Source organism: Parambassis ranga, chromosome 4 (assembly GCF_900634625.1).
Source record: "Parambassis ranga chromosome 4, fParRan2.1, whole genome shotgun sequence".
In the NCBI taxonomy this organism is placed as follows: Eukaryota; Metazoa; Chordata; class Actinopteri; family Ambassidae; genus Parambassis; species Parambassis ranga.
In genome coordinates this window covers 21258794-21283738 of record NC_041025.1, presented here as the reverse complement: position 1 = coordinate 21283738, position 24945 = coordinate 21258794, and the positions used below count along the sequence as shown (strand labels likewise).

The 24945-nt window shown below is 43.3% G+C and overlaps 2 protein-coding genes and 1 non-coding gene across 5 annotated transcripts; 2 read left to right on the top strand and 1 right to left on the bottom strand.

The window, feature by feature from the left end:
* Positions 1-282: 282 nt before the first annotated feature.
* On the top strand, positions 283-6156 carry LOC114434204 (E3 ubiquitin-protein ligase RNF14-like). 3 transcript variants are annotated; one of them, XR_003670474.1, is made up of 8 exons: positions 283-619; positions 889-1019; positions 1115-1750; positions 2566-2644; positions 2729-2929; positions 3009-3181; positions 3273-4000; positions 4740-6156. XR_003670474.1 is itself a non-coding variant. In XM_028403220.1 (7 exons), exons 1-7 carry the CDS (start codon positions 466-468, stop codon positions 3405-3407), a joined length of 1509 nt encoding a protein of 502 aa, XP_028259021.1. In that variant the 5' UTR covers positions 283-465; the 3' UTR covers positions 3408-4001. The 3 variants fall into 3 exon arrangements, 1 of the variants encoding a protein (XP_028259021.1); XR_003670473.1 differs by having other exon boundaries at positions 4098-6156; XM_028403220.1 differs by lacking the exon at positions 4740-6156 and having other exon boundaries at positions 3273-4001.
* A 6119-nt stretch (positions 6157-12275) lies between these two features.
* On the bottom strand, positions 12276-24386 carry zmat3 (zinc finger, matrin-type 3). The gene is made up of 6 exons (XM_028403958.1): positions 24266-24386; positions 18020-18750; positions 17797-17937; positions 17255-17421; positions 16312-16415; positions 12276-13189 (listed from the first exon to the last, which is right to left on the bottom strand). Exons 1-6 carry the CDS (start codon positions 24384-24386, stop codon positions 12981-12983), a joined length of 1473 nt encoding a protein of 490 aa, XP_028259759.1. The 3' UTR covers positions 12276-12980.
* Positions 19090-19162, top strand: trnaf-gaa (transfer RNA phenylalanine (anticodon GAA)). Its single transcript has one exon. It is a non-coding gene; the product is annotated as a tRNA-Phe (tRNA).
* Positions 24387-24945: the final 559 nt, after the last annotated feature.

Below are 24945 nucleotides of genomic sequence, written 5' to 3'. Positions count from 1 at the left end.
ATATATATTTTATATTTTTAAATTATTAGAATTATAAAATTAATACAAACAAGATGATATTACACATTCAGTAGTGTGTATTGCACACAGTGCAGCCTATATAATGATGCAGCATCTGATGCATGAGGTGGTCATATGAAATTTTGCTTAGGGCCCCATAAAGGCTTGGGCCGGCCCTGTTGCACCCTCACAAATGACTCAAATAATACAGTTATTTGGACAGTTTGAAGGTCAGTTTCTGCACATTGCAGCAGTATCTTTGCTCTTTGCATCACCCTGCAGGTGAGTCACCAGAGGGGCGGGTAAGCCGCCGGACCAGGAAGAGTCTGAGTCAACACGCAGCGGCTGCGCAGCAACAAGCCAAGGACTGCGACATAAACAAGGCAGCTTATAGAAACCATCCGAACCGAAACCAGCAGGGCGAGAAGGACGTGGACTGTGTCTCCAGACCCCGGGATCATCGATATGAACGCAGACCTGGAGGAGCAGGAAGACGAGCTGCTCGCCCTGGAAAGTATTTTCGGTTCAGAGGAGTTTGTCCGGAATGAGTCGAAGTCTGCCGGAGAAATCCGAGTGTCTGTTGAACTTCCTGCGGACTTTAAAGTAGCTCTGAAAGAAGGTAAATAAGCAGGAAACGAGCACATTCCGGACATTAACTGAAATAATAGCAACGTGTTGGTAGCTAATACTTCCTTAAACATACAGTCTGATGCAATCCTATCGATAATTGGATAATAGTTTGTAGTAGAAAGGGATCTACACGGAAGAAGAATCCATTTATAATTATTTTAATAATAATTTGTTATTATTATTATTGTTGTTATATTGTTATTTTGGAAAAATACAATCGTATATATTTGTGTCTGTGTTGTTGTTTTTCTCTTTTAGGTGAAACACTGCGGCAGTATGAGATATCTTTTCTTACAGCTCTAGTTCTGACCTTTGACCTCCCAGAGGACTATCCCTCCTGCTCCCCTCCCTCCTTCACCCTCACCTGCAGCTGGCTGACTTACACACAGGTAATCAATAAACACAAGTTAGGTTGATCCCACATTGATCATTCATCTACGACCTGTTCAAGCTTTTTAAGATCAGACCTCTCCTCTCCTCATAGCTGGCTGCACTCAGTGCTCAGCTTGGTGATCTGTACCAGGCCACCGGGGGCGCTGTGGTGCTCTTCTCCTGGGTCCAGTTTCTGAGAGAGGACAGCCTCAAGTTCCTGGACATCCACAGTCTGCTGGAGCTCCCATCAGATGGACACAGCATCCCGGAGGACAAACCAAATGCTGCAACCTCACATCCCTGTGATTCTGATTTAACCTCCCTCACCATTCAGAGTGATCTGAACTCAGAGTCTAATGCAGATCAGCAAATGTCTGCAAAAGAAGAGGGTGCCTTGCCCTCTTCCTCCTCAGCATTAAATCCAGATGAACAAGGAGCCGCTTCTCCTCCAGATTCCAAAGACGACCCCCTCCCTGCCCTCTCTCTCACTCCATCACAAGCTCTCATGTCCCAGATTCTGATCCACAATGCGGCCCAGAAACGGAGAGCGTTTGCCTCCACGGTGTTTGACTGCGGCGTGTGTTTCACAGGCTGGCTCGGCTCGGATTGTGTGCAGCTACTTGAGTGTGAACACATCTTCTGCCAGGGATGCCTCGGCGAGTTCTGTAAAGTCCAGATCACGGAGGGGAACGTCCGCGGCCTCACCTGTCCTCAGACGGGCTGCACCTCCGCACCTACACCTGCACAGGTACAGTCCTCCTCACCTCTCAGAAGCTGATTTTACAAAGGGGTGATTGATAATTATGCAGTCTAAGGTAGAAGGAGATGAGTTATTCAGCTTTGCAGTTCAAAGAAAGTTTGAAGTCAGTTTGTGGTTTTTCCTATTTTGGCTATTTGAAAATGAAATGTCGGCACTGTCAGGGAGAATGGACAAATCTGGCATTCACCTGCACCTCCCTCTCTCTCAGCCAAGGGTGTCAATGAGGCCATTCTGAGTCCACTTGGAAGATGCCAGTCCACCACTGACAAAATCCATGACATGATCTTGACAGAACAACAACTACTAGAAGGTCACAGAGCTGGGTATGAGCCAGGAATGTGTCCATGCTGTTAAGTTACTTGGACTTTTGTTTTGATCCAAGTGACTGAGCTGTCAGCTTACTGGGTCCTAAAACTCCTTGACCCACTTGAGGACATGATTTAGCACAATGTAAAGGGACAATCTGCCATTTTTGTAGGTGCATCCTGAGAGATATACAGAGCCCAGGTTTACTGGAAAGCTCTGCGACTATTACATCACTACAGCTTCGCTTCCTCACAGTATTAGTCTTTAATGGGTATCCCAGCTGTCAATGGGTGAGAGGCGGGGTGCACTCCAGACTTGGACAGGTCCCAGGAGAGAGACAAACTTCCACATATGGCCAATTTAGAATCCCCACTAAACCTAACATGCACAAGGAGAAGGTGCCACCAGATTCACACCAGGAACCTTCTATCTGTGAAGTGGCAGTGATGACCACCACACCACTCTGTATATATATAAAGTATATTTTCTCCTGGCAGGTGAAGAGGCTGGTTGGCGAGGAGCTGTTCAGCCGGTACGACCGTCTCCTGCTGCAGTCGACTTTGGACTGCATGCCTGGTTCGTTTCTACTCTGTTGCAGCTAAACTAAGGTTGAACTCACTTGAAAGAATCGAGCACTGCTCATGTCTCTTCTTTTCTCAGATGTGGTGTACTGTCCTCGGCTAAGCTGCGGATCGCCTGTCATCTTGGATAAATCCAGCAATGCGGCTCTGTGCTCTGTGTGCAGCTTCGCCTTCTGCGCCGCCTGCAGAAAGACGTACCACGGAACAGGTGACTGTCAGAGGAGGAAACTGACGCATGTGGCCCTGCCGGGGGCTTGCGTGGACCTGCCACAGTCACAGGGTATACACACAGAGTTAGTGCAGTTAGTGCTGAGTGAGGATGTGTCGATGTGTGTCTGAAGCGATGCTTTGTGTCTCAGAGGGGATGAAGGCTCTTTGGGACGACTATACCCACGGCAGCAAGGAGAGGCAGCGCCTCCTGGAGAGCAGATACGGCCGTGACACCTTGAGGTCCTCTTTGGAGACGGGTCTGAGTGACCAATGGGTGAGCAACAACAGCAAAGCCTGCCCTCACTGCTTCTGGAGGATACAGGTAACACACACCAAACTGGTGTATAGGATTCTAAACACACATTCCTGCTGTGTTGGTGTGTGACCACTTGTTGTTGTGTCGTGTGTTGCAGAAGATCTCAGGGTGTAATGCGATGAGGTGTGGTCATTGTGGGCAGCTGTTCTGCTGGGGCTGCCTGGACCCACTGTTCAAGCATGGATACGGACACTTTCAGGGTGGTTCCTGTTCCAATTCCTTCGCCACGTAGTCACACATACTGTCATCATGAAGGGAACAGAGTCAGTATGATTAATTTATTCTACACTTAAATTAGTTTGATTTAAAGCATGTATTTTAAAGTTAAAGACAATAAGTGTGTCATACTACATTAAGACCAGTAGAGGGAGCTAAATAATAAGTGTGGAACTGATTTTTAAGACGCCAACTTTGCATGAAAACATGCCTTTATATTATATTAAAATAGTATTTAAACTGTATTATAAGAAAAGAGGGATTAATATACACAACTGATTTTTCACTGTGCTTTTTTTGGAACCAAATTAAAGCGTTTAAAGCCACATGTCCTCCCAGCTAAAGAAAATATTCTTATTTAGGGCAGCATCTGAGTGATTTTGAACTTTCAGTCAATCTGCCAATATATTTATTTAATTTAATTGACTCTCACATCGTCGTGGAGGTTTGGACAAAGCTTTAACTGTCAGACAGATGGTCTCACATTTATCTGTAGAATACTCTGGTGTACAGAGGAGTTCATGGTCGACTCAATGACCGCAAGCTGCTCAGGTCCTGTGGCTGCAAAACAAAGCCCGAACCATCAGCCCTCCACCGCCGTGCTTTACAGTGAGTATGAAGTGTTTATGCTGTAATGTTTGGTTCACCAGTCGTGGTGGTGAGCATTAAGAAATCTCAACTGCACTCTGGTCTCATCTGTCCACAGGACATTGTTCCATAAGTTGTGCTTTGTTCAGATGCAGCTTTGTGAAGCTCCGTTGTGCTTTTTTAGACAGAAGAGTCTTTCTCCTGGCAGCCCGTCCAAACAAACTGTACTTGTTCAGTCTTCTTCTAATTGTGCTGTCAAGGACATTAGCATTGGACATGCTCAGTGAGGCCTGTAGGCTCTGAGATGAGGCTCTTGTGGTTTTCTTTTTGGATTTCTCTGAGCATTGCATGGATTTACTGGGACATCCCGTCCATAAACCAAGACATGGGGAAAAAAGTTTGTCTAATGTTGTAATAGCTTCATACACAGACCTTCTGTGATCAGGTGATTTTTGTTTTTACCCAAAAACAACATAGAATTGAATGACTTTTAAACATGACTGTATGCATATGCACTTTAAATACTGTACAGTATACCCATCAAATATCAGTTTACACTTATTGTGCCTTTGGTGTGGCCTAATGGATCAACTTCCTGTTTTTTTTGTTTTTTTTTAAACATCCCCCCTCCCATCCTCCACTTTTCTGTCCTAACAGCAGAACAAAGATCACTGTTTCATGTCCCTCAGACTGCCTGAGAAATCACTGCTCGGAATTCTACAGCTGTCTCTCATACTGAGCCAAATGTGGTCTCTTCCAGGAAAAAGAAAAATTCAGTTTCCACACTGGGGTCACCACTTCCTCAAAAACAACTGTTTGCCTTACTGACCTACAGTCCAGCAGCAGCAGCAGCAGCAGCAGCACAGCCTGGAGGACTGTAACTTGTGACTGACATTTAGTTTTTAGTTTGTGGTTTCTGTGCGTCAGAAAAACAAGAAGCACAAATTAAAAAAAAATGACGATGATGATGATGATGATGATGATGATGATGATGACAAAAAGAGGATTTTAATGAAGCACAGATTATTGCCAATTTGCCATCTTCGATAAGCTGTTAGCTGTTTGCAATGCAACATTTGCACCTGTGCTTTTCTGGCTGTTGTACCGAAGGCACAACTGTTCACCAGGTCTCACACATGCTAGAATGGAAACTATTAGCTGCACACAATCATTCATTTTTACCTTAAGCTCTAACTCCTGTTGCGTTTAAATTGCTGTTACACCCACGGTGAGTGCAAAGCTGCTGCCGCGCTGACGACAGCAGATTGACAGTCAAACACAGAAACACCTGCAGAGACATAACATGCAGGAGTCCACGGAGCACAGAGCTGCTGTGGTTTCTGAAGTCTTTTAAAAGGTTTTTGATTGTGCGCACACATGTACATTTTTTTAAATTGCAAGACTGTACAATTAAAATGAAAATAGTTCTCCCTGTGCAGGTACTCTGGCTTCCTCCCACATCCTAAAGACGTGCATGTTGGGTTAATTGGTGGCTCTAAATTGCCGGGTTGTGTGGAGAGAGTGTGAATGGTTGTTTGTCTGTCTATGCCTACGGCCCTTCGATTGACTGGGGCCCTGCCCAGGATAAGCTCCAGCCCCCCTGTGACCCTGTAGCAGGTTGAGAATATGTATGTATGTCCACACACACACACACAGGTGTATCTGATGGCAATTCCTTTTTTAGCCATCGCTATGGTTTTTAATGAATGTGGAACATGAATCTGAGAACGACTAAAATGAATGATAATAGCTCAATTTCTTTAAAAGGCAGTGTATTATAATGTTTTTTTTCATGCTGGTAGCAGCTGTTTTGAATGAGACTGACTTTAATGGACATGGAACACAGTTCTAAAAAGCGTGGGGGTGACAGCTACACTTAATGACTAAGACTCCGTTTCTTTAAGTGTGTGAGTGACAAAGAGTCGATGTTCTGTATAACTGCAGCTTTTTTTTTTTTATCCTGGATGAACTCTGGAAAAATCTGGATACTGATGTAAGCACCTTTGCAGTTAAATAGGGGTCATATTGGCAGCATAGTGTGGGCAGGACGGTTCTGTGACACACTATATGGACAAAAGTATGTGGACATTATTCTTCTGGTTTCTTGTTTGTAAAATCTGATGAGGGGTGATGAGGTCAGGCATTGGGTGGGTTACCCCTTCGTCTACCCTCCTCTATACCCCCCCCCCCCCCCCTCCTTATGAGCCAGGTCCTGCTCAAGGTTTCTTCCTTAAAAGGGAGTTCCTTTATTTGCCACTGTTCATGTCTTTAGTCAGGGACTCAGGCTTGGGTTTAGTTCTTAATTGTAAAAAGCGCTCTTCAGTTAAAAAACAAAATAATTGAATTGAATTGAATCGGTGGCCAGGCAAGTTCAGCTTGAGTAAATACCATCATTATATGCTCTAAAACTACAATTAGTGAATAAATGAACCATTTTCAGGACATTTTCCACTGGTTTGTCCACAAATTGTCAGAAGACATTGATCCCACTGCAGATCTATGAGGCTTTTTATTTTTTTTAAATCTTTGTTATACATATAAAATAGTCTATGTGCTATGGTTCTACCCTCATATTTTGACTTATTGCATAATTATTGCATAATTGAGGAATAACCTGACATCAGAACAACGGCTGATGCATTGGTTCAGTCTGACTCATATTGATTGAAGGAAGCAGCCGTCAATCACCTGCTGGAACTCTGGTTGAAGCAATTACCTCTTGCATCACTGTGAACTGCTGCTGCATGGCCGGTACAGAGACCGGCACAGGAGTCTGTGTGCTTCAATTGTGCAGATGAATTCTTACAATAGTTTTATGTAATATAGAGAACTGATAGTGATTAATATCTATGGATCATTTCGAAATGTTCCCCTGGGCTGCAGAGCATTTATTTGGAGGTGAAAGCAGATATTAAAGTTTTTGTCTTCTTGCTTATGTGGGTAGCAGATGGGCCAGCATTAATAATAATTGAGTATGGGAGAATACTGGCCAAATTTAGACAAAAAGAGCCATCTCATGGCAGAAATTCAAGTTCACTACACTAAAAACTAATAAGGTGAGTGCGGCACATTTCAGGCAATCTGTTCATAAGGTTTGTTAGATCTCCTGCTGACAGATAAACAATCCACCGGAGGCACAAGAACAGCTTTCTTGGCAGAAGTAATATGAAGAATAATGAGTAAAGCCTGGTTATCAGTGCAGTGGAAACTGGGCTACAGAGAGAGAGAGAGAGAGAGAGAGAGCATCTCCTCCCTGTGAGCCAATAACAGCATCCGCTCACAGAACGCTTATGTCCCCTGCAGCAACTGCGCGAGCTGAGACGTGGAAGAGAACATGAGATGCAGATTGACTGTAATAATCATCAACTCAGCTGCCATCATCATGTGCACATTTTATTCATCAGAAAACACACACACACACACACACACACTCAGCCAGTTGTCCAGTCATCCATTCAGTCAGCGGTATATTGGCAACATTGTTCAGAGGCACTGAAAGTGTGCTGAGGTTTTTACAGAGTACGAGGAGGGAGGATGTACCAGCCTGCAGGGGGTGTTGCTCAGAGGTTTGCCCCCCCCCCCCCCCCCCCCCCCCCCCCCCCCCCCCCCCCCCCCCCCCCCCCCGCCCCCAACAGTGAACAGAGGAGGTGTGGGGGGGGGGGGTGTCTGTAGACCAGGATACATGGGCTTTATATGACAGTTGTTCAGTTGATTTCTGGGCCACATGATACAACTCTCTGTCATCTGTGGGCTAAAATGGAGCTGAACCCAGGAGATGATAAAGGTAGCTTAGCATAAAGAGTGAGAACAGCTAGTTTTACTGTAAGGCTGTGCACTGGTGACTCAATCAGATCAATGAATCCTCAGTCTGCTACTCTACTGCAGGCCATTGTGTTAGTCTTTGCTGATACTAGTCTGGCTTAAACAGTGACTTTCTTCTGTGTGCACTGGTACTGCCCCCTGGACCACACCCAGTGTGAAAATGAGTGTCTTTTGTCTTATAAAGTGTCTCTTTAACCCAAACTATGAGATCAAACTAACCTGAAGTGTCTAGGAAGTCAGCCTCAGCAAGGATCTGCATGATCTGGCTTTGCTTATTGGCTAATAACCAAATCCAATCTGATGCCGATGTGCTGCAGATATTGTAAGTAGCCATCAAACCCATTGCCTTATAAAACTTAAAATACCTCCATACAGCTAACTCTTGCTATAAGTGTTTACTGTGTGTCCAATGAAGAATCTGTCTTGTGATGAAGAATCTGCTTTGATCACCATTTGCTAACCTTTTGTTGTCTACCCCCACTGATCAAGCTGGCAAGTGTTGATCATTTCCTAACCTCTTGTTGTCTACCCCATTGATCAAGCTAATATACATTTCTTTGCTAAGGTGTCGCAAAGTGTCTAGAAACCTGGACCTATTCCCTACCCCCTAGTGGTTGAGGTGTTACTCCTCCTGTCTATTGTTGACTCTCCCAGACCCCAGACCTTGTGACTCCACTCCTTTGTTCCTTTCTTCCTGTCTTGGTAAAGTCTCTTCCTGACCCCTACCTGTGAACACACCCACCACCCTTTTATCCCACCTGTATAAATGCTGTATCTTTCCACTGCTCTGGGTCGGCTTATCATCTCAGACCCACTTTCTGTGATTGTAAGTCCACCGTATACTGGTATGCTATTAAACAACCCACTACAGCAAACTTGGAATATTTTGTTGAGTGAAATTCTTCAACAGTTTCTACCAGTTTAGGATTAGTCCTATTATCCAATAGACTTTTTGGCTATTTAGTTAATTTCAGGGTCATTGTCTGATGTCCAGATCGGATCAGTACATCACTACTTGGCAGGTGATTGAATGAAGCATCTATCATGTCTACCTGACTGGTTGAATCTCTTATGCTTGAGGCTGTGTTGAAAATGTATAATTAGTGACCGTTACGATGTGCATAGCCGCTTCCATGTTTCACATTTCCATGCTAAGCTACGCTAATATCACCCCTTTGATTTACAGCACGGAATATGAGAGAGGTATTTTCAGAGAAATTTCTCTCTTCTCTGGTCATCTAAAACCCTCCTTAGCTGAAATTGTGGGGACAGGATTGTGTCCAAGGAGTGACGCCCTCACTTTAACAGTGAATGGCGATGCTATTCCTTTTCAATAGAAGGACTGAAGAACAATAACCAGAAGATTAGATTTGAGTTTTCTCCAGACGGCCGACCTGAACTGGAGTTAAAACATTTTTTTTAAAGCTTCACAGTGTTGCCCATCTACCCTGATCTGCTCAGTCCAACAGAACAGAATTACAAACATGATCCACAATCCTCAGCAAACATCAGGAGAAGAGTTATCGACACTGATAGCAAAGTCTTCACTTGGATTAAACAACAGATGATTTCTTTCTGAACACAAGTGTATTTATATATATTCAGTGCAAAAGTGTGAATCTTTCCAACGTCATAAAACATTCTCAAACATTTCTCCCCTCAGTAGAAACATGTTCATTATGACTTTACTCATGCACAAAGTTTACAGTGTGGTGCCGAAACACATCCGTTATAATAACACTGAAACCAATAATGATATTATAGTTACTGACCGTCTTTAAATACAGTTAGAGGAACACAAACAGGAACCCAAAACAAGTCAACAGCCTTTAATATAGTAAATGAATCCATCAATAATAACAGCTCCGTATGTTGACGTCTGTTTTTATTACTGCTGCATAAACACGCTCCTAAAAACAGGAGCTCTTAACCAGCGGCTGGTTTCAGCCCATTAACCACCAATGGTGTTTACTGTGTTCGTTCAGCAGGCTCGTTCATTTAAGTTCAATTAGAGCTTTCAGGATTTTTAGATGGAATAATCTTACCATTAGACAGTAAAGACTCCTGGAATATACAAGGAGCGATTGATAAGTCTGTGCCCTGAAGCAGAAGGTGGTGGTCTGTGTGTGGACCCTCCATACCTCTGACCAGACATTTCCAGTTGCTTGTCCTTAGCTACGGCCATCCCTCATGCATTAAATACAGGCGCCCAGGTAAACGTCTACTACAAGCATGTTTTATGTCTGTGTGAAGAAAAGGTGTAAGCAGCACCTGAAAATAATCTCCCTACCCCTGTATCCCAACAACAATCCGGACCACCTTCCTCTAAATGTAAACAAAACAAAGTTCTAGGGCTTATAGTGGCAAGGAGTGAAATGGAATTTGGCTGTAGTGTGGAAGTGGAGAGGACTAGTTTGGAAAAAAATCAACTTCTTCTGAGCCCTGAGACACAAACTTATCAATCATAATTAAATGCTGTGTGCTCACTCACATGCTTTATTGAGAGGCTGGTGATCTTTGAGTCATTTGCTGTGTGTTACGTCACCAAAAATTAAATCAAATCAAAGTGGCGCCTGTATTGTTTTATATATAAGTGCAGTGAACTGATGCGTCATGCAGAAACAACCCCTGTCCAGTGTGTGTGTGTGTGTGTGTATGTGTGTGTATGTGTGTGTATGTGTGTGTCCCTTTAAAGCCGTGAATCCAGCCTCAGAGGCTGGTGCCAGGAAACATTATGTCACCTTTCTGCAAATTCAGATTTTTTTTATGTTGTTGTTCATTTTAAAGGGTCAACAACCCGAACAGCAGCTGGCTACTGTAGAGAGGCCGAAAGGACTATTTCCAGATTACTGCCTGTCTGTACGAGTCTCACATGAGATCCTGGTCCTGGTTTCCTTTATTCCTTTGCAGTTTATTATTTCCTGCACTCGCTGAAGGTGTTCAATAGCTGTGTGACTCTCATTTTTTTTAATCCAGGAGCCGCTGTCAACATAATAAAAGGTTATGCTACCAGTGCTTTCATGTAAGACAAAGTGTGTTATTTCTGGAAGGAGGAGGAGTGCTATTAACAGACTGTCTAATGTGAAAAACTCCCTGTTTCTGAATGCAGCGCTGTTTTCATCAGCTCCTCATTGTTCCTCTGTGATTAAACCATACAGCACAGAGGACTAATAAGCATGTTTTCTATGGGCTGTTTGTCTCCCCCTCTGAGCTCCGTTCTTCTTCTCTTGTGTTTAAATTCCCTCAAATCACCACAGTACTTTGTCCTCACAGTGCTGTTCTCCTGAGTGTGTGTATGTGTGTGTGTGCTCTAGAGACAAATAAGATGTGAACAGCTGCCTCTTCCCACTTACAGGCCAAAAACACAAAAAAGCCAAAATGCTGATTTCATTTTATACAGACGTGTGTGTGCAGATATGGCTACTTTTTGTTTTTTTGACCACATGCTTTGGTGATTATAGCCAAAATTAAAGGCACAGTACACATTTTTTTTAAGGAATTTATAAACTATGCCTTGTGACTGCTTTGTGTCAGCACAGCAGCACTGAACTGGAACAGAAAATTAAATAAACAGAAACACAAAATTAGATTTGATTCCAATTATATAACTGATATTTTCAGGATGGGGAGACAGAGGAACAGCTGGACCAGGGTCATTTAGGGATAAAAACAAACAAAACAAAACCAAAGTACAGGCCGTGTCTCTCATCTGCAGCCATTTCACACTGCAGTGAAACCTGCATTATGTCCTCTCTGGGAATCAAAATCCAATTGGGAGAATTAAACAGTATGGCTTACAACCAGAAGAAACATCCAGAAGCTAATTTAGAAGCTAATTTGAAGTTAAATGCTTTTTGGATGCCTCTCTGTGAGGCCCGAAAAAAGCTTCAGAAGCAGCCTCTCCTGGGGCACAACCGATGAGACTAGCAGCTTTTTAACGACACAGTCATGGTACCAGAGTTACTGTACTAGTGAACGAAACGCACCACCCACAGTGGGCTTTTTTTTATTTTTTTTGTTTTTTTTTTTTGGGTGAAAATCCACACACAAACATACACCAGTAATAAGTAGACATTCAGTCAGTGCACACACTGTACAAGATTCCTGATTAATTATTAAATAGATGAATAGAATTTACAATATATGCTAGGCTAACATTAACCAAAGAATTCCTATTTACACCTAATGTTTCATTTAAGGATATTTACATAACATCTGTGAGGATTTAATACAACAAGAGAGATGACACAGAATATAGAAAAAACCCAATCAATACTGCTGATTGGTTTCCACTATATTGGCTATAGCCAAAGCTTACTCTTTAGCCTAATTCCCTCCAAAGGCACAAACAAGGCTATAGCCGGGGCTTAGCCTTTTAGCCTGATACACACGAAAACAGACCAGCAAGAGGTCGGCTAAAGCTCACAGATCCATATAACACTGTTTCTAACAGATGATGTTCATTGTGCTTTGTTTTTAATTAGTAAGTAGTGCTTTGGATTTATCTCTGTTAGGTTATAAATATGTCTAAATTTGTGCGCTTCCAGGTGGCCCTGACGTCTCTCGTGCCACAACACCCAATAACACAGGGATAACTTTGCATTCCGCCTCTTGGCTTGCCTTCTTCCCACCATGTTTGTCCACATTTTTCATCCACTTGAACTTGTCTGAAACAACATGTGCCTACTCTACTCTTGGTTCTCTGCTGACCACCTCCATGTTGCCCCAGGATGTCTTTTTGCATTTCATTTGCATCCTCCTGTACCCTGAGTCAGAAAGCAACCCGCTAGCAGCTTTGGACAGTTGATCAGAAAATGTATATATATAAGAAAGACAAGCAGGGTCAAAAATGTGATTAGAATCATACTTTAAATTTACATTTTTTTGTGTGTTCTAAGCTAAAAGGCCATTTTCTCATTCGATTCTTTAAATTAAAGCTTCCTATGGCAGAGCAGAGGGGCTGAGGAGAGCTGGCCTGCAGCTTGGGGTGTTCAGTGTCTTGCCCAAGGACACCTACTCATGCAGATAAAAGGACCAACTGTCAAGCCTAAACCTAATCCTAATCTACCACCTGAGCCACTGCCACCTATTTATATGGTGTTAAATACCTTAAATCCATATATCAAATAAATTGCAACAAGCCCCCCCCCCCCCCCCTCCCATCTCGTCCCATTATCTCTTAGCTGTAGCCGAGGTTCTCCATCTCGTGGCGGTACCTCAGCTCCGACACTTTCGCCTTGTGCTGCTTGCTCTCCAGATGCTGCCTGAAGTCCGTCTCCTGCTCGGCTCCGCAGTTGCACATGGAGCAGTAGAACTGCCCGCTGGGAGTCACACACATGGCCAAGTCCCTGGGGATGCGCTGCCTCGGCCTGGGGTTGTAGTAGGGACCTGACGAGGAGGGAGATAGCAGAAACAGGAGAGTTAGTTTGTAGTCCATCATTTAGTCAATAAAATGTGAAAAATCCTGACATGCTTAGGGTTTTATCGGGTGGAGACAGAATGACAGGCAGTGATCATCACAGCTGTCCTGCATGGATGCAAATGCTCCAGGAACAGTGATGTGAGAGGCTGTTGACTCGGCACCAACCTATGGAGCTTGAGTTTGGAGCCAGTGAGCACCTGGCTCAAAGGGGAAACATGGAGTTACTAAGCAGGGCCACTACCAGCAGAGTCGAGATCACAGGTCAGGACCTGAAGTGTCAGGCGGGGAAGGACGCTCTGAAACCAGCTTTCTAGCTAATTCTCCAGTTTTCTTCACTCCTCGGATCTTCTTGCTTGCCTTTCCAGAACTAAACTTCTTCATTGATGTCCTGACATTCTGTTTTCATGCAACCTTCCTCCTCCCCAGAGACTGAGACTCTCCTAAAGTCTCCACCAGTTTCTTTACACAGTGTCCTACATTCTGACTTCTGCTTTGACAATTCTTCTTCGTCTATTCTCCAAAATATCTTTATTACTTACCAGTAAATCTTAACTCTATTTTACTAAAAATGTTAGCATGGGGAACTTTAGAGACGCTGGTGACATCTTTGTTTCTGATTCCAACTAAATAATCAAATGTACCCTCAATAACTTAAATGTTAGATAAATTGACATGAAATATGGAGTTAGTGCACCTTTAATAATTCTGTGCTTTATGTGTAAAAACATAGTCATCACTTGAACTTAGGTCTAGTATCAAGTAAATATCAGACAGTCAGACAAACAACATAAAACTGTTCTTCACCCCCTTACTCCTTATACAGCATTTAAGAAGGTGAGCTGCAGCAGGTGCTGCTAATCATCAGTCCTTGATGAAATGATCATTTGCAGGTGCAGACCTCTATAAAAGCAGGCGTTTTCTGGAGCGTTCAAGTGTGTGTTAACACAATGCCAAGAGGGAAAGACATAGACAGCGGTGTTAGAGAAGCAATCAATCTGGAAAGTGTTATAAAACCATTTCCAACAGTGAGGAAGAGTGCTCACAAGTGGAAAGTATTTGAGACGGTTGTTAGTCCTCCCAGTGGAGTGGACGTCCCAGTAAGTTCACCTCACTGAGCATGTTCAATGCTAACGTCTTTGACAGCACAATTAGAAGACGACTAAACAAATACAGTTTGTTTAGACTCTCTTATTCTGTCTAAAAAGCACAACAGAGGTTCACAAAACTGCATCTGAACAAAGTCCTCTGATGAGACCAAGGTAGAGTTGTGAAGAAGACTGGACCAAAATTCTTCCACAGCGATGTGACAGACAGGTAAATGAATAATGACACAGTGAAAACAGTTGTTGTTGTTCATCTGTGGTTGTATTTTGTTTAATGCAAAGACGCACTACAATCAGGTGGTTTTGTGTTGTGTTTTTGTAGCTGCTAAACATCCGCGAGTAACATGGACGATACACAAAGTGTCATGAAACCTGATTATTACTGCTGTGTGATACTCAAAGAGAGGCACAAAGTCAACTGGGATTACATCAAGAGGACGACTGGCAACTTGCTTGTTTGTGTGTTAACACCACAGGAAACTACGGATGTTCGGCCACTTTTTAGACCGAGTACCGATACCACTAGTACTTTTGATGTATATATATATATATATATATATATATACTGTATCTCAATACATAGAACATTTTAATGAACACAATGCCAAAGAATGTCCAAACAGACATTGTTTTCGCATCGGGAGCAGCCATGTTCATGTCTGAACAGGATGTGACGCACATGATAAGTCGCCGTGGTGTAGCGTCATCTTCTGGCAAGGAGTACTACTCAAACATAAGTGTTTGTTTTGTTTTTTGCTTTGAGTATCGGTGGCTGGTATTAGCAGCCTTTAACGAGTACCGATAATTTGAAATAAGGTCAGTATCTGTACTTGCCCATCCCTACAGAAAACAGAGAAGGAGAGAGAGAGATAAAAAGAGCTGCAGGAGAGAGAGCAGCTATTTCAGGGTTTGTCCATCAGGAAAACAGTTTCAATCAGCAGAATGCTGTGATGGCTCGGTGTGACGTATGTGTACATGAAAAGAGAGAAAGGATGAAAGTGAATGGATGAGTGAAGAGAAAGAATTATTTATCCTGTTTTAGGAGATTTTTTTGTCTGTGGAAAAAGGACACAACAAGAAAGGGATGGTTACTTGACGTCAGCAGAACGTCTGACGTTACCTACCCTGTATCTGTTTTCACACACACACACACACACACACACACACACACACAAACCCAAAGGCGAAAGCAGACACTTGCACACACACACAACAAAAACCATGTTAAAATAAACATATGTTTCAGTTATCCTTTATGTTCAATCAAACGCTGGTGAGGTGGTGCTACAGCTTTAAATCAGGAAGGTGAGAAGTGGGTGCTTCAATAAACTGTAAAAAATTAACTGAAATGACAGTTTAGGTGAAAAAGATCAAAATTTACATCACTAGTTCTTTGACTGTCCCTGCACTGTGTCAGTGGTTGCTATGGTTAACACCAATAATAAAACAATGATCCAGTAAGCTGTCTTCTTCACTGTACAGATGTTCTCGATGTGAGGGTTTAATCGCAGTGCTTCGTGGAGTTCCATATCTTTTTGTTTACATCACTGACATACACTGACATTAGTGGATGGAACAACTGCCCCAAGGCTGTATGCTCACACTCAGTCAGCTAATTGAATTAGAGAATGCAATGTGGACTATGGCAGCATAGATTCCATAATATACTGTATACAGATAAAATACAGCCAAAATTAGGATGATTTCATTTTTGCTGTTAGGTTCTTTTACATTTACGCTGCTTATAGCTGCTGATATTTGTCCATAATGATTCAAAGAGAAGTTAAGAAGTTGTCCATAAACATGCAGAAACAGTTTATAATGAATAGATGTTCAACATTCTGACTGATTAGTTAAATCACCGAAGAGCCTGTTTGTGGAGTGTGACAAAAATCTGATGTAGCTTTGGCATTTTAATAACTAATATTAAAAAATGCTGGTGTGTGTCCTGATTGAAGAGGTGTTATAAGAGAGTTATATCTTACCTGGCATGGATGCAGGTATCTGTGGGATGCGGCGGTTTTTCACCAGTCTGTACTCACTGCCATCTTTCCTGTTTCTTCTCGGAGCTGCATCATTGCTGCCTTCTCTGTAACAGTCAAAGTGGCTTCAGTCCACATGATGGACACAAACACAACAAGGTTGTTGGCCTGTGCAGCTCATTCAGTGGTCTCTCTATATGAAGTAAGTCTTAAATTATTAATAAGCACAGTCTGAGCAAATGGACACGGACATGAACATTTGCCTTCATCCGGTGATATATGATGAAGAAGGAGATCAGTAGTCGCCATTTTGAAAATCATTGCATCTGGACTACTTCTAATAAGTATTTTAATAAGTAGTCCAGAGGGTTTTTTCTTTTTTCTTTTGCTGTTTCTAATATTTTTCTTTAGCCTATCTTTGAGATGTATATTTTATAAGTAGAGGTATTTATTTATATTTATAGCCAGTCCCTGTTCTCTCTCAGCCAGTTCTACTCCTACTACAATCGTTTATCTAAAAGGAAGCAGGCTTCCTGTGATGACTTGCTGCTTCTTTCATTGAAAAATAATGCAGAACTGCTAATAATAAACTCTTTGTTTTTCAGATTTTTATAGCCAAACCGATCGTTATTTGTGAAAAACCTGTCTGGTTGTTGCTCTGCTTACGTCACATGCTTAGTTGTTTGTCTATCTGGATGCATCCAGAGGCAGTTTATACTCTATGTCCTGGAAATTCACCTTAAATAGACAAAGAACAGATTCAGTCTTTGTAGGAAAGACATTAGGATGGCTTTATCGACCGCTGACTCCTGTTTTTAATTGACTTAAAGGTTATTGAATCTATGTACAATCCTTCAAACAGCTGAACTTGTTACCTTAGGCTACAAACTTATCAATCACTCATCATATCCTGAGGATGACAGCCACAACATCACCATGAACCTACATGTTGTTGGAGTTCTGCTGCGCCTCGGCTAGGCGTAGTTTCTTGGCGTGGTTCTTGCCCTGGTAGTGGGCCTGTGCAACCGCCGGCGAGCTGAAGGAGGCGTCGCACAGTTTACAATAGTCGTTTTCTGTGGCCAGGATGACCCGCGGTGCCCCCTTGTACAGCGCCTGCAGACACAGGACAAAGCAGTGCAGTGTTGAGTGGTGAGAGGAGTAAACACTGAGAAAGAGAAGAAAGAAATGTTCAGGTCCTGTGGGAGGCACAGAAGAGGCCGTTGCCAACATCATATGATGGATAGTCAATGAAACCCCAAAATGTTTAAATATTTTGGTGGTTGTTGAGATGCTTTTAGAAGATTTTATTAGACATCTTTAAATGCTTACATTGTGAACTCAAATCAAACCCAGTGACTCTGCTGTTTCCTCCTCCTCAGAGGAAATGACCCCCATCAGCAGAGTGGCCACTTCAGCAGTAGTACGCCCACCTCTTCAGCTAAAACTGTACCATTCAGGTAGGTGAGAGCTGAGTCGCTAACGTCTGACCTGCCTGCCTGCGTCACTGTCGGTGGATCCTGAGCTGAGGGCTGTCTGGCCAGCTGCCTCGAGGGCCTCTGGGATCCTGATGGCGGGAGGCTGCTGACTGCCAGCGTAGAAATTCCTTAACTTCTTACTGTGATTCTTTCCCTTGATGGAAAAATAACATATTTTTGTTAATGTGCCTCATTCATTTACATGTGTCTATGTGTGAGTGTGTATTTCAGCTGACCTGGTAGTGAGCCTGTGCCTGCTGGGCTGAGTTGAGTGTAACGTTGCAGAGTTTACAGTACAGAGGTTTACACAGTTCTTCCAGACCCAGAGTGTCCTCCTGCTCCTCCATGCCCAGCGAAGAGCCCTCATCCTGGGGCTGCTCACTGGCTGGGGCTGCCTGACCTGGGAGAGGACCACAAATGAGGCTGGACACTGGGGCTGGGATGAGGGGCCTTGGGGGCAGCTGTGAAGGGTCGGGCCCCGGAGCGGGAGGCGAGGACAAAGGGCTGGGAGGGAGGGGAAATCGTCCAGCCACGGGCGCCACAACAGGTGGGGGCACCAGAGCTTGGGCGGGGTTCAGATGTGGAGGCCCCAGTGGTTGTGTGAGGTCCATGGTTGGAGGCACTATTGCTTGTGTGTGATCTACAGGTGGGGGGCACAAGGTGTGAGGCATTGGTGGGGGGCCCATTGGCTGACCTGGAGGCATGGGAGGGGGACCTAATGTGTGTGGCGGGGTGATGGGGGGAGGTCTTAATGTGTGAGCAGCAGTTATGGGAGGGGGACACAGACTCTGAGTAGGAGCCATAGTTGGAGGTCCAAGTGCCTGAGCGGGGGCAAGGGGTGGTGGGCCGAGAGGCTGCGTGGGCGCCATCGGGGGAGGAACCAACTGGTGCAGAGAGTCCAAGTGCTGGAAGGGCTGCTGGGGATGACTGAAGAGGCTCAGAGGGGGCTTCAGCATTGTTTCTGGACCTGTAGGCACACAGTACTTTACAGTTAGACAGATAATTAATTTAAAACACAATAAATGTTTATATTTATGTCTAAACAGCAGCAAAAATAATGACATTACTGTCAGTCTAAACAGATGTGGTAAACATTGTGTTTGCTGTACATCAGCATTTAACATTTCCACTGTGAGAATGTCAACTTGCTAACATTATCATTTTGCTCAAAGCGCCCACAAAGCCACTGAGATGGCTCCAGTCTGGAGGGAAAAACATCAGTCCACACGCTAAGACTTCATGACTCAATGGGCATCACATTATTAGCTCGAGGGGCATGTTGATTGTAAATATTGGTACAATCAGGGCCGAAATAGCTCAGTTGGGAGAGCGTTAGACTGAAGATCTAAAGGTCCCTGGTTCGATCCCGGGTTTCGGCATACTGAGGACAATGTTTTTTAAAACAAAACAATCACAATACGACAGCATACCAGCTTTGGGTCTGTAGTATAGATGAAGTTCATGTTACTTCTCATGTTATGTACTTCTCTGGCAAATATTTAATCATTGGATGAAAAAGTCAATGACTGTCAGATTTATGCTGCGGATTTCTATTAACAGATCATTAAACGGCCATGGAGAAGGATGAGGGAAGGGACTCATTTCTCGCTGCTGTGGGGCAGAAGAAATGCAAAGGCGATGAGCGAGAACAGAAATGTATTCTCGGACAGAGGAGCTTCACACTCCAGTGGGCATTACAAAGATTAGGCTCAGCCTGCAGCGCCTGCAGTCATGCATACGTTACATGGTCTATACATATATATGCACACACACACACACAGAGGTAGTAACATCTTCACAGCCTGAAGTGTGACTATGTAAATAATCTGTGTGGATAAGAGCAGAGAGGAACATGCACTGGTGCTGCTCTCTGTTTGTTCATTTGTGTTGCTCTAATGCTCCATTTCGTGTGTGTGTGTGTGTGAGGGTATGCGTGTGTGTGTGTGTGTGTGTGTGTATAACCTCATATAATGTCAGGTCAGTAATAGGCCGACAGCTGTGTCAAAACTCACTGTGCTGGAAGCTTTCATCTGGAATCCAATCGGATGCCCGATGGCAGTGAATCATGGTTCCAAAATAACACCCAGAGCTGTTTGTGTTTCCGACTGCTGCTCGCTGTCAGCGTGTCTGTCCACTTTGCCTTGCTGCTTGTCTGTCACCTGGTCTGGCTGACCTCAGGAGAAAGGTATGCTGGACACAGGGCTGACCTTACTATAGTTCTGTCAACTGCAAGATGAGACTGTGCGGTGCCTCTTGGGTAGTTGATAAATTAATATAAATGTGACTGCTTATTGGCCTCATATGTTGTTTTAATGTTTCTATTCATTAAAGGGTTTTATGCTGCTCCTTTGAGGATTTCTTAAGAATAACAGGGATTTATTTGCAGTAAACAAAGACTGGTTAAACAAGAAGTAGCTCAAGCTTCATAAACAACAAATAAAAAAGCCACCATTACCAAACAAATGTCAGCCTTGACACCAAATATGAAGGAAAAACATGGTTTGGATGTTATGATAAACATGAAAATTAATTAAGTTAAAACAAATGTTTGCAAAACAACACTTTCTGCCTCATATTTTACGGCAGGTACTAATTACACACTGCTCATCGTCCGTCTCATCGGCAGCAGCCTCATGAGAACCCTACGACCCTGACTGGGACTGCAGCAGTTCAGAAACCCCCACACTGCGGTACAGCTGACCCGTTTTGCTTGATCCATTAAACACTTTGAAGAACACATTGTGCCAATACACAACATCCATTGCATTTACTAAATACATATAATAAATGCAATGCAGATGTTCCCTTTGTCTCCCTCTCTGCTGCTAATTCTGCCTCCAGGATTTACTTAAATAACAATATCTACAATATCTTCTACTTGAAAATGCTGCAGAGACTGCAGTGTGTAGTCACTGCTGCTACGCTAAGCTAGTTTTGTTAGTTTTGAGCAATCGCAGCGTCATCAATTGAGAAAGGTAGTTCATGTATTGGAGCCTTTCATTTTAGCTGTCAAATATGAAACAAAATGGAATAAAGGGGCTAGCCTCGACTAGCCCAGGTGTTATCAGAGTTCTACAGACATTTTCATAACATTTATTTAAGATTACAGGTCAGCTTACAGTCATAACGGATTGCATTTCAGCTTTTCCTGACTGATCTCTTTAAGAGCATATTTTCACTCTTCTGCAGTCAATGGTGAGTCTTTCTCAGGCTCACCAAGCCCACCATCTCAACACTGGCATTAAGATTAAGATTAAGAAACCTTTATTAGTCCCACAATGGGCAAATTGCATAGGCATGCATCCATCATTAAAGTAAAGACTTAAAACATAGTCAGCCCTCATAGTCACTCTGCCTTGTTTTGTTTTTTTAACTCAAGAGATAAAACAGAATATTTATTGCTACTCATAGCGCTTGCTGGAATCTTCTTCTGAAAGCACTTAGAGATAATTGCAGACAACAAATACAAAAGACTGCCTGAGAGTGTATACTTAATGGTATTTTCTCTAGTTTTATTTGTATTCTGTCTCCTGTTTTTGTCACAGAAAGTAAGCATAGACCCATCTCTTCTTAATTCAATATGCTATTATGATCATTTCGATCAATGAATGATTGTTTTTAAAAGAAATGGGATTGATTGTGATGCTGTTTTGCTGAAGCATAAATCTAGATAAGGGAGTAATAAGGAAGCAGCCTGAAATCAGCTAGAGAGCATTGATTGTTATCAATGAGTGTCGGTTTGTCCATTTCCACCCATTTATCCAGAGTTACGTGGTGTTAGCAGCAGGCTAAGTGGGGATTTTCTCTATCAATACGTTTTACTTCCTGGGATTCCAAGACAATCCCAGGTCAAATGAGCTATGCCTCCAGTGAAATCTACCTTGCACTTTCCTCCCAGCTGGTAAATCTCCAATCAGAGGCACCCAGGAGGTATCCTGATCGAAAACCCTTCATCACCTCAACTAGCTTCTTCAGAGCTTCTCAGCCGCTCTGTGCACAGCCAACCTACAAGAGGCTGCTTACACCATGATGCAACCCAAAGTCCATGATAGGCTAAATAGATAGGCTTCACTAAATCAAAGGCTTTGGCTTGGAGCTGCATTACTGCTGGTGCTGCACCAATCCAGCTGTCCATTCTCAGTCCACCACTTAGGAACAGGATCAGAATCCCCTTAACTTGAGACAACAACTTTCAATCTGCTGTTTACTGTCAGAGAACCATAGACCTGACACATGCTCAGTCTATAGATGCCTCGATATGATAAATCCAACAGGGTCATCACTTAAGGAACATGACAACATAAAAAGACGTACATCAAAAGTATTATTTGGGGTGTGACATGGGGGGTACAGTGGTGAGCACTGTCGCCCCACAACAACAAGGTTCCTGGTTCAAATCTGGCTAGGGTCTTTCTGTGTGGAGCTACTCCGGCCTCCTCCCACAAACCAAAGACTTTGCATGTTGTGGACTTTAGCTGTATGTGTGAGTTTGAGTGTCTCTATGCCAGCCGTGTGATAGTCTGGCAACCTTTCCAGGACTGTATATAGGACAAAGCAGGTTGAGAAAATGGATGGATGGTAGCTGGAAGGAGGGTTCTGCCTCAGGGGACCACAACCACTACCCGCTAGATTTATAGCCCCCAGCCACGTTCTTCTGAGGACGTTTGACTATCTTTATAGGAGTATTATATCAGCTCTGTCACTCTGACCATCTCTAGGTGACAATCAAGTCTTTGCTCAGTACCAGTTGCTAAGTATGTGCACATTGCAAATATATCTAAAATCATTCAATAATACACCAAATAGGATTCTAACAGTAGAAGATGATAACAGAAAAGCAGTGTTGAAGTGCAGCACTGTAGAAAGGACTGGTGCTTGACCTTTACCATGCAGGATTTTGTGGTCTTTTTATAACATGCAATAACAGAACTGTCAGATGGTCTAGCTCTTCTTTAGTTTGGTCTCCTTTGGCTTCAGAGTTTCAAAGTGAAGGAGATAGGTCAAGGTTAGTTTCCTTGCCTCCTGTGAGACTCACATCCCACATAGTTCAGTCTACAGCACTACTGCTGCTGCTGCTGCTGATGATGATGATCATGGTTACAACAGTGGACCTTGCTGCAATGTCAAGAAACATTCGAGGTTTTGGAAAGAACGGTCGGAGTTTTTAAAGCGGCGTTGTTCGTAAAGTGTCTGTCAAAACATAAAAAGCCTAACGATGAGTAGTAGTTAACAGATTGTGGGATTTTTTTCGAAGCTCAACTTGTGCGCTTACTTAAAAAACACAAAAACCCCTCCCTAACAATTTCATGTCCTCCACCGAGAATCTCTAAATAGGCCAAGTGTTCATTTTCTCTAGAGTTTCTCTTGCCGTACTCTGTTGTGTCACATCAATTATGGAGCGATGAGAAGCACATGCCTCCTGCACTTATTCCATCTGCTTCAATGGGCACTGGGCAGTGAGTAGCATAGGGCCAGAGGATTGTATATCTTACTGTAGAGTACAGTAAAGCTTACAGCTTCTACTTTTACACCTTCTACCTCACCTGTCCACATTATATTAACATAAAATGAGCGGTATTCTCCTTTAAAGACTTGCCGGAGCACTGGTCACCTCTCTCATGCATTAGGCTGATATTGATTGGTATCCATTGATAACAAGCCTTTGGATAGCAAGCTGGCAAACATGCATGTAGCTGCATTTATGCTTATTGATTGTATACATGTTATTAAATAACTGATCAGATATTAGCTTTGTCAAATAGGAATATTTTCCTGATTCATTGATACATGATGATTAGAAAGATAAGGTCATTTTTCTTCTGTCGATTGGTCCATTGATCAGGTACTTTTTCACCCACATTTACCTTCCATTTGTCTGCATTAACACACGGATGACTGAGAAATCAGATAAAAAATGTCAAGTGACTATTTAATGGCTTGAATCTTGATCATCTGGCACATTATGCCTCAAGTCCCTATAAGAAAACAGGAAAGCTACTTGCTGCCACATGTCAGCATCAGCTGTGCAGATCAAGCAGTGCAAAGGCTATAGAGCAAAGGCACTAACAACGATTTCAGCCCACTTGACTTGACTGCCACACTGGAGAGAGGATAAAAGTGAACATTGCACTGAGGCTATGCGCTGCTTCATGTTACAGTCAAACCCTGGAGTCTCCCTGTGCAGCGCTGGATCTTTCTCCTGCAGCACAGGGAGACGATTAGGGTATCTCGACAAACCCCAGATTTTGCATCGCAGCATCCATAAGCTGGAGCAGAATGGTGGCTGGTGCACTCCTCCATATGACATAAAGATGATGACAGCTGCATCACTACAGAAGCCGGCTCCTATATCCACCTTCCTCATCTGCAGATATTATATTTTCTCATCATCCTCGCACATTTATCGCATCAGACTAACTGACAGTCAAAAGGATCCTGTGTGTGTGTGTGTGTGTGTGTATAATGGGCAAGCCTGTCCTTACCTGGCAGTCGGGCAAAATAATGGCTGCTGTCACCGTAGCTGACAGGAGGCGAAGTGTAGTTTCTGCAGTAATCTGCACTCTGGTAGTACGCTGCATCCCCGCTTTTGAGCTGCAGCGCCATCATCGCAGGAACATCCCTCAGCCAACTTCTTCTCTCCAAAAAAAACCGGGCGGCCAGGCAGGATGACAGTCCCTACCAACGCGCACACACCGCGGCTCTCACCGCGGGGGGAAACCCAGAGGAGAGAGAAATCCACAAAGTGACAGTCAGCAACAATACGCGTTAAACCCCCCAGCTAGTACACAACGTTGAATTTATATGATCGCATTAAACACCTAAAAAAGACGCTATGCTTCACGAAGCTGGGTTTTTTTTAGCAGGTAAGGCGCTGCCGGGGTTCCTCATCTTCCTCGGCGTCCCCTCCCCTTCTTGGTACAGTCCATTTCCGATGCCACTGCTGCCTCTTTGCATGGGTGGCAATCATGACACATTGTATAAATATGTTACACCTCTGTGGTACACTCAGATCAGCCGAGCTGGCAAATTTAGGAGTCTGCAGAGAAAACAAACCGCCTTAGAATATATTAAAAAAAAACACACACACACATTTCTGCTTGATATCTATATAGATAGAAACCGTTAACGAGATAATAATTAGGCTGTATTTATTTTGTCCCAG

Bases quoted from the DNA above. Each gene is read 5' to 3' on its own strand.
- LOC114434204 (XM_028403220.1), top strand. From the start codon at position 466: ATGAACGCAGACCTGGAGGAGCAGGAAGACGAGCTGCTCGCCCTGGAA. The intron at 2,645-2,728 runs GTTCGTTTCTAC...TTCTTTTCTCAG, and splicing joins GACTTTGGACTGCATGCCTG to ATGTGGTGTACTGTCCTCGG. The intron at 2,930-3,008 runs GTATACACACAG...TTTGTGTCTCAG, and splicing joins GGACCTGCCACAGTCACAGG to AGGGGATGAAGGCTCTTTGG.
- zmat3 (XM_028403958.1), bottom strand. From the start codon at position 24,386: ATGGCGCTGCAGCTCAAAAGCGGGGATGCAGCGTACTACCAGAGTGCA. The intron at 18,751-24,265 runs GTAAGGACAGGC...GTGTGCCTACAG, and splicing joins TTATTTTGCCCGACTGCCAG to GTCCAGAAACAATGCTGAAG. The intron at 17,422-17,796 runs GTCAGACGTTAG...CTGTGTCTGCAG, and splicing joins ACAGTGACGCAGGCAGGCAG to GCGCTGTACAAGGGGGCACC.